The 14,242-nt window shown below is 41.3% G+C and overlaps 1 protein-coding gene across 1 annotated transcript in view; it reads left to right on the forward strand.

Annotated features, from left to right (window-relative positions):
- Positions 1–14,242, forward strand: part of NBAS (NBAS subunit of NRZ tethering complex) — a 287,599-nt gene that overhangs the window by 151,824 nt on the left and 121,533 nt on the right. The window contains exons 29-30 of the mRNA XM_027113927.1: positions 4,548–4,624; positions 5,013–5,150. Coding sequence (XP_026969728.1) covers positions 4,548–4,624; positions 5,013–5,150 — 215 coding nt within the window. The remainder of the gene's footprint in view (positions 1–4,547; positions 4,625–5,012; positions 5,151–14,242) is intronic.

Below are 14,242 nucleotides of genomic sequence, written 5' to 3' on the forward strand. Positions count from 1 at the left end.
ATCCCACTCCTCATGACCTCATCTAACCCTAATTACTTCCCAAAGGCCCCATCTCCAAATACCCTCATGTTGAGGGCTGGGGCTTCAACATATAAATTTGGGGGAATCACAAATATTTGGTTCATAACACCGTCTTTACAGATTAACTGCCTTTCTGAGTTTAGGTTACATAGCTTTCCAAGCCTATGTAAAAACAAGTTAATACTGCATTCTTTGCAGAGCTTTTTGTGGCACTTAGAGCTAATTTATACAAAGCATCTATCTCATATCTGGCTCATCAAAGCAGATTTTTTTTTTTAAATAGTTATTTTCATTTTATGATAATAATAACTATTATTATTGTTATATAGAGGAATGGCATGAGCACTTTCTTTATAGAGAGTTTGCATTATAGGTCATTTGAATGTCAGATTAATTTGACTGGGGTATAGGGTAGAGATAATATCAGTTAAAACCATAAGTTATGGCTGGCCCATATTTATGAAGGCCTTGAGTGCTAAATAAGAAATCTAGCTTTCCTTCTTTAGGGAATGGGAAACCATTGAAGGGGGGGCGGGGGGGAGAGAGAGAGAGAGAGAGAGAGAGAGAGAGAGAGAAAATGTGTTTTCAGCTGGCGAGAGACATGATTTCACAGTACTTAATGAACATTCCTATAAAATTAGTATGAAACTACTATTTTAAGGATGGATTGGAAGGAGAAAGACTGAAGGCATCAGGTAGAGTTGGGGGGTTATTGAAAGAGTCCAGGTTTTGAACACTGACAATCTAGAGTTCGTGGCAGTGAAAATAGAAAGTATGTGTGAAAGAGTTCTTTAGAAATAATTCAGCAGGACTTGATGACTACCTGAATGTTGGGAGCGGAGAAGAGAGTAAAGTCCAAGATGACTCTGGGGTTTTATGTGTCTCACTGGGAGAATAGTGTACTATTTTTAGAAATATGAGAGTTACTGGGTACAGGACGATCAATTGGAAAAACTTGTGCAGTAAGTCAGTGGTGGGTCTTAGCTTTGATCCCGTAACTTTCTGGTTCTGGAGATGGTTTCCCTCCTGCTGTATCATTCTGCCTGATTTTGTTTGCCAGGGATTCATTGTACATTTATAGATGTTTTACTTGTTGTTCTGAAATGTACCCAGAGTCTGGTTTTATTCAGGTGTGGGCAGACACCCAGACATGAAAATGATTGTCATGAAGGAAGAAGTTTATACTCACCAATCCCTAGAAACAGAAGACACAGCAAGCCACCTGGGCCACATGGGGAGGCACTCAGGTCACCTGGAGGCAGAAGGCATGAGGCCAGAGTATGGGTTTTCGTGGGAAGGAACAGGAGAGGTGTGGTAGGCACGCTTGAGCAAGCTTACGATGGAGAGTTTGAATAACCTGGTGGACTCTGGGCTATGGGATGGTCTCTGGCTGACCGGCGCCTGGCGCTGAGGTGATCAGGGCGAGGTAGTATTGCCTCTGTAGTGTAAAAGCCAGAGAGAGAGAGGGGGTGGTTCAGAGAATTGGCTCTGAACTGGTTGGTCTGTAGATCAAAGGCGTGCTCACCGGGAAACCGTCTGCTCTACCTGCCAATCGACTAGCTAGCCCAGGGAGGGCAGTCTCACCAGGATCGTCAAGACCCCCCCAGTGTCAAAGCATTATAAAATGCAGAAAAGTTTGAAATGATGAACACATTCGTATATATGAAATAAAACCCACGTGGTTATTATTCACTTGGAGCAAATATTTGTATTTCAAAGTGATTATTTTCACTGCTTGGTGAAAATTAACAGTGATGATTCTTTGGACTCCTCTGAGGGTGATTTTTGTCATTACTTTTAGCTCATGGAAATTAACTATTTCTTTTCTCTTTTGCCTGCTGAAAGCTTTGTATTCAGTGATATATGTTCAAGAAATGCTAGTGACCATCTTGTGAGTTGTATCTGTGAATTAATGTAACTCTTTAAAAAATAAACCTACTGGAACTTACGTATTCAGATGGAGATTCTCTCTCTCAAAGGTATCTTCTGGGAACTATGCATTTGTTCCGGCCATGCTGTCATGGCTCTTTTTTGTTGTTTTTGTTTTTTGTTGGGTTGTTTTCCTTTTGGAATTTCCTTCAGGGTCTGTAGCATACGCTTAGGAATATCTTCAGTGGTACCATATTTTTTCATCCCTTGAGGGTGCTTTGGTTTTTGGAAATAACCAAATGCACATTAAATGGAGTGAAAGATTGAGTTGATGGCAGGATTTAAAAAGAAAAAAAAAAGAAAAGTCTGACGGGAAGATAGTCAGTCATGGGACTGATTTTCCCAGGCAGGCTTCAGACTGGCCCTAACCAACTACAACTCTGAGAGGGAGAGGGGTGGTCCTCTACTAGCTGGAGCATCAGCCACTCACTTGGAATAAGGGCTCCTGAGCTCTGAAGAGACAGGGCTGTTTTTTGATGAGTGGGTTTAGATATACTTGTTTGAAAATCAGCCTCTTTTGTGCATAAGGAAGGGAAGTACCTGAAGAAAATAAAAACGGGGGTGGAAGAAAACTAAATAAGGTTGCAGTTGTAGGTCATCTTATAAGAAAAGCAACAAAGAAAGAAAATTAATAGGGAAGAATTATTAGTATGTGAAACTATTGGAATTTGTTTTTTCTCCAAATTAAAGGTCCCGTGGACAGCTGGGCAGGTATTAAATGGTAAAGTACATAAGGCAGACATAAGCCAAAATGGCAGCCCTGGGCTTGTGTGTGTGTTTCTATGTGTGTTTGGATGGTGTGCAATTTCTAGACTCTAAGTAAATCTTTCTCAAAAGTACAAGGTTTTCAGCAGACTAAGCTTACATGCTTTTTCTTCCTTCATCTTCTGTTGTCCAAAATGTACAACTTAAGTCCTTCATCCTTCAGTTTTGATAGTGTTCTAGAATACATTCGGCGATTTTATATCTCTTCTTTGCTCTCATACTTGTTTGTATAAAATTTGATTTGGGCCCTTTGCGCTGTAGTTTTAAATTATTTATTTGAAGACTTTTTCTGGTCTTAGTGTGTTTACTCTGAAAGGGCAGGAACTCTGATTCTTATTTTAGAGCAATATTAGGTTCAGAGAAAGTTCTCATTGATACTGAGTGAAGGGCTGAATGTGGAAATGGGCCTTGAAATGAGTAGCTTTTGATCAGAAAACATCTCTAGAACAGTACAGTTCCTTGGGAGGCCTGAGGCTGACTGGTGGTCCAACTTGGTTTATGAGATTTGGAGAACACAGAGGAAGTGAGTATTTAGAGAACTCTTTGCAGAGGCACAGTGGAGAAAGCTCAGTTTCTTCCTCCATAGGTCATGTGCAGGACATGCTGAGTTTTAGGTCAGCCTCTGATGCTCTAGCCGCTTGCAGCTGGCTTCTCACCGCACACCCACCCACTGCTCCAGTGGTCAGCTGAGCTCAGATTATATGGATGGCTTTAAATTTTAGTTCAAGTAAGACACAATTAGGAAGGTGAATCTTCTGGGAAAAAATTATATGGTGTATTTACAAAGTGAAATATTTACTTTGAATTATTTAAATACTGTTTACCTTCATTAGTGAAGATTAGGAGAGTCCGTTCTTTAAAAATAAAAGATTTACATTGTGATTACAGTGACTACCTGGTATTTGTCACTTGAGACCCTAAATGGAATACCTCCTTATTAATATAAAATGGATAGGGCTTCCCTGGTGGCGCAGTGGTTGAGAGCCCGCCTGCCAATGCAGGGGACGCGGGTTCGTGCCCCCGTCTGTGAAGATCCCACATGCAGCGGAGCGGCTGGGCCTGTGAGCCATGGCTGCTGAGCCTGCGCGTCCGGAGCCTGTGCTCCGCACAGGAGAGGCCACAGCAGTGAGAGGCCTGCGTACCGCAAAAAAAAAAAAGAAAAAAAATGGATATAAACACAGATGTTATTGGAAGTGTTCTCTCCTTTATTAAAGCCATGACATTGATAGGTCGTTGCTTATATAAAAATTTTTGTGGAAAAGTTGTAGATGGTTGGGATATTTTAAGGTGTTCTATAATCAAAGCAAGAGACTGGTTTTCTTTCTGTGGAGTGTGGTGAAGAGAAAGAACAAAACCACTTACCGTAATTGTAGTAAAATCAGAAGATTTATCCTAAATCTGCACTCACAGAAAGCTGTGTTGTTACTCTCATCGTTAATGCTCAGATGGTCATTTTCTACAGTAGCTGTCATTGATATCCAGAATTTTATAGCTTGGTCTGGGTCTTGAAAACCAAAAGATTAGCTGGCAGAAACCATCCTCACTGATCTATTTGCACTTAGACTTTGTAGCTGCACTAATTGGGTTTTCTCTTGTGTAAGTAACAAACAGCATAATTTGAGTTGAGGCAAGGTTATCATTTAACATAGTTTCATGTAGTCTGTTATTTCTATGGTGCTGAATAGACTTTCATAAAGGATCTTAAAGAGTTCTCTGAAACGAATTACTGTTGACATCATAAAGGACTAAAGTCATGACACTTAGTAACTATGAATGTCACATGGATCCTCTAATAATATAATGCAATATATATATATGTTTTCTACATTCAGTTCTCTTGCAGCTGGCGAGCGATGCTTTACCAAATGATATGACCCTGGCTCTTGCTTATCTCCTTGCCTTACCACAGGTAAGTTTACCCTTTCCAAGAAACAAGGACTTAAAAATGAATAAGCTAAGCCTTTACTGGGGGTTTTCACCAGTAAATTGTTTGTTATATGTTTCACTTCCTTCTGGTTGTTCTTGCAAGATGGAAGGACTGTGGTCAGTATCCGGAAAGTGAATTCTACAATGTTGGCTGAAATGTTGATTTTAAAATCTGCTTTCGTGTGCATAGGATCTGCCTTATAATGTCTTCTGAATTTTAATGTAGTCATATTAAGATGAGCTTGAGCTTGAGCTGATATGATAGAAACTTTGAACCAAAATTCTAGAGTAAGGACTAGAAATGTAATGGTTTATGACGGTTGTGCCAATTTCCTTTCAGCTGAGCTGTTTCTCTCGTGCTCCCTTCCTAGGTGTTAGACGCTAACAGGTGCTTTGAAAAGCAGTCGCACTCTGCTCTGTCTCTCCAGCTGGCAGCCTATTACTATAGCCTACAGATCTACGCCCGGTTGGCTCCGTGTTTCAGGGACAAGTGCCATCCTCTTTACAGGGTGAGTCCTCGTGGTTTCCACCCTGTTAATGGGCAGGGTTAAGCTTTTCTAAAGTAGTTAAACACGTTTACCTCTTTGGAGGGACTGATGCACTTTGTATTCAGAGTGCTTTGTATTCCCAGTGGCTGACAGCCTTTGCCTTTTCTGTTATACGTAGTTGCTTTTCCAGGAATTAATAAGAAGTAGAGTTTCTAATATTTATTGTGAATGTTGATTCATCCCCTAACTTTTCTGTCATTTATTTTATATTACAGCGTTCTTAGGAAAGGTTAAAGGAGAGGAGAAGTGGAGAGTTAGCTTTTTAACTCACTTCTCAAGAGGAAGATGGCTCTAATTGAGGACAGTAGGCAATGTAGTTCTTTGAACGGTGCTGCACTTTGATTTATTTTTAAGCCAGAGAGATATGAGAGTAGTAATTATGCAGATGAAATGTTGAGGCACACTGTGCCTACTTGCCACCAAGCTTCTGACACTTTCATTTAACTTCATTGTTAATTTCTGAGTGAGAGCACCTAAACATGGCCTCAGGTTACACGTGCCTTCTTTTGTGGACACGGAAGTGTTCCAGATGCCGCTGGAAACTGGAAGCCCTCTAGGTTTACTTGTATACACCGCCTTTAATCATCAGCGTTTGGAAATTATTTCCTTTTTATACTGGACATTTTAAGAGAATTACCACTTTAAGAGTAGGTAAGCAAATAGATCAGACTTCCAAATCCACTCTGTGTACGAATCCAAGCTTCAGTTTTTAGTGAGGCAGAATTCTTCCTCTCCGACCCAAAGTAGACTATAAAGAAATAATTTCACATGAGTATCAAAGCTCTAGCTGCCTCTGCCATCCAAAACATATCTAAGAACCTTTAAGTATGTGAAAACATTCCATTCGTGGCAGAATCTATGGCTTTCATTCATCAGTTTTTATTTAAAAAGAGGAAGGTGAGTGGGGGAACCCTGTGCCATGCAGGTTACTCTCCCAAGGGCATCATCAATGTCAGTGGGTATTGTTCTCAGGAATAGGTATATTAAGATGAAATTGGCCAAGAAAAGGGCTGCTTCTTTTTTTTTAGCGAGTTGATATATTACTTTATTTTGGAAATTTTGAATTTATTTTTTTGTTTTCAGTAGCTACTGCTGCTTTGTGCAGTACTTTTATCCTATACTCTAGTAATTTTCCTTTGTTTTGCTTTTATATCACAGGTATGTTTTTATGTGAAATAAGGAATTGACCTACTGTGTTATAAATTGAGGAAAAGAAGTGATTATATAGGTGGAAGTGTGGCAGGTTTATTTCTGGAACAGTGTACTTACTTAATGTCTTTCTTATTCCATTCAATTGGTTGGCTGGCAAAGAGTATTCATGGCGTTTGCTGGTGTCTGCTTTTAAATGTCTTTATCTTTTCAGTAGTACATACACAAGTGCTGGATAATTGGCTCAGGACTGTTTCCATGTGTGTAATCTATATTAAGGTCACACTGCATGCCCAACACTATGTTCCACCTTTCATGAATACAGAGGATTGAAAGGCCACTTGGTCAGCTGGTCTAAACCCCACCCCGAGTACCTTATGTGTGCCACGGCCTCTGAGCGAGTCTTGAGATGAGAAGGTGATTATGGCTGTCTGACCTCAGTGAACTCACCACTTACCATAAATCCATGAGAGACAGTTACGTAAAGGTGGATTAGAGGAGCTGCAGATGAGAGGACTGGAAACCCTCGCCAGACAGACCACGTGTTCAGACTGTGACAGAAGCCAGAGAGCTGGCTGCAGAGCCCCATTTTGGCCTGATCTTCGGTTTCATTACCTAAAAGCTTAAAGTAGTCCTCTTGAAGGGAAGTTCTAGTGCAGTCTGTATTTTTCCTGTTTTCCCCGATAGTAAATTACTTTGAACCAAAAATTAAAAGTCCCAAATCCTGAGCTGTCTTTGAGAGAGGTAAGTCCCCAATCCTGAGCTGTCTTTGAGAGAGGTAAGTCCCCAATCCTGAGCTGTCTTTGAGAGAGGTAAGTCCCAAATCCTGAGCTGTCTTTGAGAGAGGTAAGTCCCAAATCCTGAGCTGTCTTTGAGAGAGGTAAGTCCCAAATCCTGAACTGTCTTTGAGAGAGGTAAGGCAGGAGAAAACCAGTAAATTCCATCCTCGCCTTTATATCTGGCAGTCACTGTTTCCTACTTCAGATACTGAAGTCACTGTAAGAAACCCCACTTAAGATTTCTGTGACTAAAGCATGCAGAGAGAGGAAGTAGAACACTGAAAGATGAGGGTTAGAAGTTAAGGTGTGTCCACCTTGGTTTCTTGTGTATTCCCAACGGAAAGCATGAGTGTTTTATTTTCAGGTCTTATATTTTGCACATCCTTTCATCGACCCAGCATTTATTGACTGCCAGCTGTGAAGGACGTAGAGCCTGGTGTTATAGTGTGAAGAATGATGAAACCTGATTCCTGCCCTTTTCTACCCTTTACACCAATTTCCGTTTCTTCCTTTCATCTTATGTCAACCCACCATCGCTGCCCTTTAGCTCTTGGTCTTGTTCCTGTCACCGTTTTCCTGTCAAACTGTTCTTTCCTTTGAAGATGTCCCTTGGAGGTCTCCTGCCTCACCCTAGGCCTTGGCCTCAGATTCCTGCTTGTTGGAATACTCACCCACCCCGTGATGTGGTTCCTGACACCTGTAGCCGTTCCCTTTCTGGGCCCAGTAGTGTAAGGCAGCTGCTGGTCAGGGTCATTGCTTCGGGAAGCAGCATTAAAGCCTAGGGCAAACAGAAGCCAGCAGGGCTCACGTGGCCCAGTGGTGATGCCTCAACACGTGATTTCTAACTTCTCAGATGGCACACGGCTAGGTCACAAGCCAGCTAATTCTCCAGAGACTTCTTGGCAACTCTGTGGAAAGCATTTGGTTGTTAGTCTGAAGGGTGAGATGAAGAGTGAAAAACGCAATCAAACATCATTGTCTCTTCCTTTTTGTTGCGTTTGCATCTTTTTCCAAGCATCTGTCTGAGAAGTCTTTCCAAAATGGAGGTCTGGTCATCCTCCCTTGAGTCTACAATCCTTCAGTGATTTCCTGTTGCCCTAGCAAGGTGGTCTGGCCTCTGTCTGTTTCTGCGACTTTATGTTCCTTCACTCCAGCCGTACCAAGCTGCTTAAATTTCTCAGCCAGCCCGCATGTTCTCTCTTCTTTGCATTCAGTATGTTGTACTCTTTTGCCTATAATGTTTCCCCAGCATTTCTTTGCTTAGCACTTGGTTCAGGTCTTACCTCACCAAGGCATGGTTCCTACCACCTGCCACCACTCTGTCGTGCTCCCACGCTGTGTTGGGTGCTCCTCTATGCACGTTTTTACTGCCTTTTTCTTACCTCATAACGTTTATACTCTACTACTTTGAATTTATCTACTTCCATCTCACTAGAAAATGAGCTATTTGAGACCAGTGTCTGTGTTGTATTTATTGTTTTCCTCATTGCTTAGAGCAGGACCTGACATATCAAGGGTAGTGAACAAATGTTCCCTGGGTGGATTACTGAAAATTAATAATTCTTCAGTACATATGAAATAATTGAATTATGTGTGTGTTTATCAAATATTTGTCAGATGACTACTTATGCCAGGGAGTATTCTAGATCCTGGGGAGAGAGTCGTGAGCAAAGTATATGTAAAAACTGTTGCCCTTTTCAGATTTACATTCCACTGAGGAAGGAGCACTATAAACAAAATAAGTAAATAAAATGTATACTTTATTAGATTGTGATAAGAGCTTTGAAAACAAGAAGAAAGTTAAGGACTGTGTGTGTAGAATACGATTTAAACAGGCTCAGGAAAGACCTCAATTGAGTAACGAAAAGGACGAGCATAGCACCAGAAAGATGGAGGGGAAGAACGTTCCAGATCAAGGGGTGGAATCTGTAACAGATGAATTGAGGTATCCCTGTCCCATCATATGTGCTGTGGTGTTTTTTCACCAAATATTTAAGAAAGTATTAAAATGTCACGCTATAAAATTCAAGGCTCGGAAGCATTGCCTGACTGCAGAGGAAAAGCATAGAAATAGAGTCTATGACCAGACTTCACTGTGACCGGATGGGGTCTCTTCTCTCTGGCTGGGAAGGTGTCAGGATGGGTGTGACAGTAGCAGGCTTCGTGGGGGCTTGTGAACGAGAGTTGTCAGGGGTCAGTAGGAAGGTCAGACTAACCCTGGGAAGGCATTGGCTGTCTTAGTACCTTTCACATTCCTTCCCGCTTGATCTGTCGAGCAGTCTCATGTTGCAGAGAGTAAGACACAGAGAAATGCGGTTACTTGCTCAGGCTTGCTCTGGGAGAAGGTGACACCTGTCACTTAGAGCTCCTGACCCCAGTCTTTACCTGACTTTTACTCGGATGTGCTGCCGCCCTAGCTTTGTGTTGGAAGCAGCGTGTCACTGTGTTTCGGACCTGAGTGATCTCTGGCCCACAGTTCCTAACGGGTCATTCCCAGGAGGATGTTTTCACGTGCTCTGCGATGGCTACCGGCTAAAGTCTCTCCTCCTGTGTATGACAGGGAAGCCCCTCAGAGGACTGGCGGCTGTTCCTCACCCCGGCAGCCATGATCCTGACACTAGCTGGTTTGAGGTCTATGCTCCAGCTGTTCAGAATGTATATTTCTCTTAATTTAACATCCATTCCCACACCTCTGCGCCTGTGCAGATGTAATTCTCCTGCCTGAAATACCTCCTTCTTCTTCCCACTATCAATAGGTAAGTCTGAGCTCAAAAGAGCCTCCTGTGTGAAGTCTTCTCTGCTGCCTCAGCAGATACCGGCCTGAAATAATTTTTTTTTCATTTATATCTTACCTTTATAATTACTGTAAATGCATCCTTTTTTAAAGTTGTAGTATAGTTAATTTCCGTCTCTCACGACTCTCCTCCAGACACCCACTGGAGTGGTTCTTTTAGGCTATGGTAGCTGATGCAGTCTGTCTTCTCGCCTCGTGGTAATCTTGTTGAGGGCAGGAATCCCATCTTCGCTGAATCCCCAGGGCTTCACCCACTGCCGTTACTCAGTGACTGTTTATTGGCATGTGAATAAGTTGAGGAATCATTCCAGCTGCTGTGACTCGGACAACCTTCAGTTTTACAGTTTCGAGCCCTGACCCCTCATGGATGGGCACGTTAGCTGGATGTTTTAAGTATGTTTGCGTTGTCCATTGACTACCTAATGACTCATTATTTTGAGTCTTTTCAGCATCTCCCCCTGTATAAAACGGCACTGCTGGGTTTGGAATTAGATATGACAAACTCCTGACGAATCATCCTGGAAACTGAAATCAAAGTGGTTTCAATTTGTTGTCCACACGTAGTAACGCTCTGTGAAGCTTAGCTTCCACTTGATTGGCAGTTCAGCTTGTTTCTATTTTCACATTTTCTCTTCCCACCCCCTGTAGTTCTGAGCTGCTAGAATGATAACTTAGGTAGATTACTAGGTTTGAATAGAAGTCCTGATATAATTTGTGGTGTTGTTTCTGATAAAAAGCCTGTGCATCTTGACGGGAAGCACATCCCGAGTCTGCCACACCGGCAGCAAACCTGGATGAGCTTTGAGGCAGCCCACTGGGCGTTCCTGTTTCTTTTTAGAGACCTGTAATGATGATTGGCAAATGGTCACTTGCAGAGAATTTTCTCTTCTAGTATTTGTCCTAATTAACTCTTTATGTTAATGCACACATGACACAAACCTCAAATGATGAAAATAGGATAAAACAAAAAGTATTTCCCTTTTGTCTACTTCCAGAAATAGTTTATGGATATGCGTATTTATATAATAACTTTTTATGCAAATATGAGTAAACTCTACACATTTTTCTGTACCTTGATTCTTTTCATTTATATCTTACCTTTGTAATTATTGTAAATGCATCTTTTTTTAAAAATTGAAGTATGGTTAATTTACAGTGTCGTGTTAGTTTCTGGTGTACACAACGTGATTCGGTTATACATACATACATACACATACGTAAATATTCTTGTTCATATTCTTTTCCATCATAGGTTATTACAAGATACTGAATATAGTTCCCTGTGCTATACAGTAGGACCTTGTTGTTTATCATTTTATATATAGTAGTTTGTTTCTGCTAATCCCAAACTCCTAGTTTATCCCTCCCCACGTAAATGCATCTTGAATTGTGATTTCTCTATCATTCTTTTTAAAAAGTTTCAGAAAATAAAATCAGTTAAAAATGGAAACGTGTCTTTTAGTTTTATATGCTAGAGAAGCAAACCCAGCAGGGGATGAAATTCAAAACTTTATGGTAAACTATTTCTAAAATGTGTTTTCTTAAGCTGCTAATTGAATATGCCAAGTAGAAAATTATTTCAAGCAAATAACAACCCTAGAGGGGAAATATACCACCTGTTCAAAACTTTCCAAACAATATTACCAAGAAATGGAGACTATTAAGCCTGAATGGATTTATTACCTCTTCTAGTAAGTAGTAGATGAAGTCATCCAGCATTTTGGTGTCATAAATATTTATGTGCATTTTGTTTTTACAGGGACTTGACCATATTCTTTAAAGAAATCGCATTTTTTTGCACCCCATAGAAGAACTGCATTGCCAAATTTGGGGGAAAAAATTAGAGTAATTTAACACTCTACACTTTTTTTTTTTTTTTTTTTTTTTTTTTGCGGTACATGGGCCTCTCACTGTTGTGGCCTCTGCCGTTGCGGAGCACAGGCTCCAGACGCGCAGGCTCAGTGGCCATGGCTCACGGGCCCAGCTGCTCTGCGGCATGTGGGATCTTCCCGGACTGGGGCACGAACCCGTGTCCCCTGAATCGGCAGGTGGACTCTCAACCACTGCGCCACCAGGGAAGCCCAACTCTCTACACTTTTTAAATTTTTGATGCCTTTTTATGTTTTTGCAGTATCTTTTTGTTTTTTAATTTTATTTATTTATTTATCTATTTATCTCTCTGTCTATTTATTTATTTATGTGTTGGGTCTTCATTTCTGTGCGAGGGCTTTCTCTAGTTGCGGCAAGCGGGGGCCACTCTTCATCGCGGTGCGCGGGTCTCTCACTATCGCGGCCTCTCATTGCGGAGCACAGGCTCCAGACGCGCAGGCTCAGTAATTGTGGCTCATGGGCCTAGTTGCTCCGCGGCATGTGGGATCTTCCCAGACCAGGGCTCGAACCCGTGTCCCCTGCATTGGCAGGTAGACTCTCAACCACTGTGCCACCAGGGAAGCCCCAGAATATGGGAGATTCTGAAGCTACCCATAAAGTCCTTCAAAAGTTTCTTAGAGCCCGGGAGCTTTCATACCCATGGATCATATCATTGAAATTAGGTGGGAAACAGAGGAAGAGAGGTTTGAATATACTCTGCACACAGAAATTCATGGCTTCAGGTGTGAGGCTGGGTGTGGAGCATTGAGGGAGCCCCGCTGGCAGGATAGGGAGGAAGGGCTGATGGAGTGGGGTCCCCACGAGGCCAGAGGCTGGGGGTTGGACTCACTTCCTCGCTGCCGGACCCCAGCTCAGGATGCCTTCCATGCAGGTTGGCATCTGTAAAACAGCAACAGCAGTCTCCTGTGCCCATCACTGGGTTGGTATGAGGGTCAAATGAAAATCATGTGAAAGTGCTTTAGAAACTTTAATGCAGTACACTTGTGCCGTGAATGAATGAATGTATGAAATGAAGTGTTGGGCTGAGTAGAGGATGCTTTTGGAATATTTTTAGAGAAATTGTGATAAGCTCAGGGGAAGAATTATTATTAAAATTTAAGTCATACATTGGAAGTAATCATGACCAGTAAAGTTCCTGAAGGAAGGGGTAGAAACTAGTAGTGATGATGGTAAGACGAGAAATTTGCATGGAAAGCCGGAACTTACAACATGTCCATCCATCTACTCTCATTCAGTCTCTGTGAAGAGTGTATCAGAGAGAAATTGCCTCAATTTTCATAATGGAAAACCTGACGCTCAGGAAGGAAGAACCAGCAATCCAGGTTCTTTGATGCCAATTCCTGTGTTTTTTCCTCATAGCTAATGCTCTTTGTTTTGGGAAGATTTTGAAAGAATTAGTATTATGTTTTACCAATAAATAAGTATTGAAAATATTCCTACACATTTAACAAATGTTTGATCCATAACCTTGAAGACCTATCATCAAGGAATTAATAGAATGCCCCTTTTCACCACCTTATTAGGATGGAAATTTAAAAGGAGGTATATTTATATCAAGAGGTTGAACAGAAAATGATATTCTAAATTCTTTCTGTTCTAAATCTCTCTCCGTTATTCTTAGAGAAGACAGAATGCTTGGAAACACAGCTCAAACCAGGATCTCCAGTTGAACATCTACCATGGTGTGTCCTCTGTGACCATTTGTATTTACACATGTGTGTATATGTGTAAAAGGGATGAGAGGGAGAATGTGTGTGTTAAAAAAATAGGTCAGTCCTGATGTAATATAGAATGACAGCATTAAGGCCATCATTGAAAGTTGATCATCTGTAAAAGGACTCAAATGCCAGATCTCATGTACATTTGGTGGGAGCTGTGTGTACATTGATCTTGTCAAGATTCTTACAATTTTAAGAGATATCCCCCCTGCACAACAAATATAAAAGGCTGGTTCTTGGGCAACATTATGCCTGGGAGTCATATCCTGCCTTGCCACCTACCCTGAATGGCCTTAGTCAAGCTACTCGCCTCCTTACCCATCTTAAAGAGGATGGTGCTAGTAGACTCTGGCCCCCCAAGATTGTTAGTATTAAATGAGATTCAGTTCATGTGTATTTGGCACTATGTCCGTTCCATACCGAAGACTGAAATATTAGGTATTTGTTCTTAAATATTTCTTAGAAAAGTGAACACAGAGAATGTGAAGTAAAAATTATTCAGAGGGGCTAGACAATTTCTACTTAGTAAAGGAGAAGGTATGAAAGTTGTTTAAACTGTGTAGGGACCTACTGGTTATAATTTGTTGGTCTGAAATTGTATTTTTAACAAAGAAATCTGTTCTGATGTTTAGTGGAGGCATCAATGAGATGAGATGTAGAACTTCCCCAGTTCCACACCTGGAGGGATTTACAAGGCTTTATTTTATTTTCATGATTGAGTTC

Source organism: Aethalodelphis obliquidens, unplaced genomic scaffold (genome assembly GCF_003676395.1).
Source record: "Aethalodelphis obliquidens isolate GAN/ISIS:26980383/991018 unplaced genomic scaffold, ASM367639v1 scaffold12, whole genome shotgun sequence".
Taxonomy (NCBI): Eukaryota; Metazoa; Chordata; class Mammalia; order Artiodactyla; family Delphinidae; genus Aethalodelphis; species Aethalodelphis obliquidens.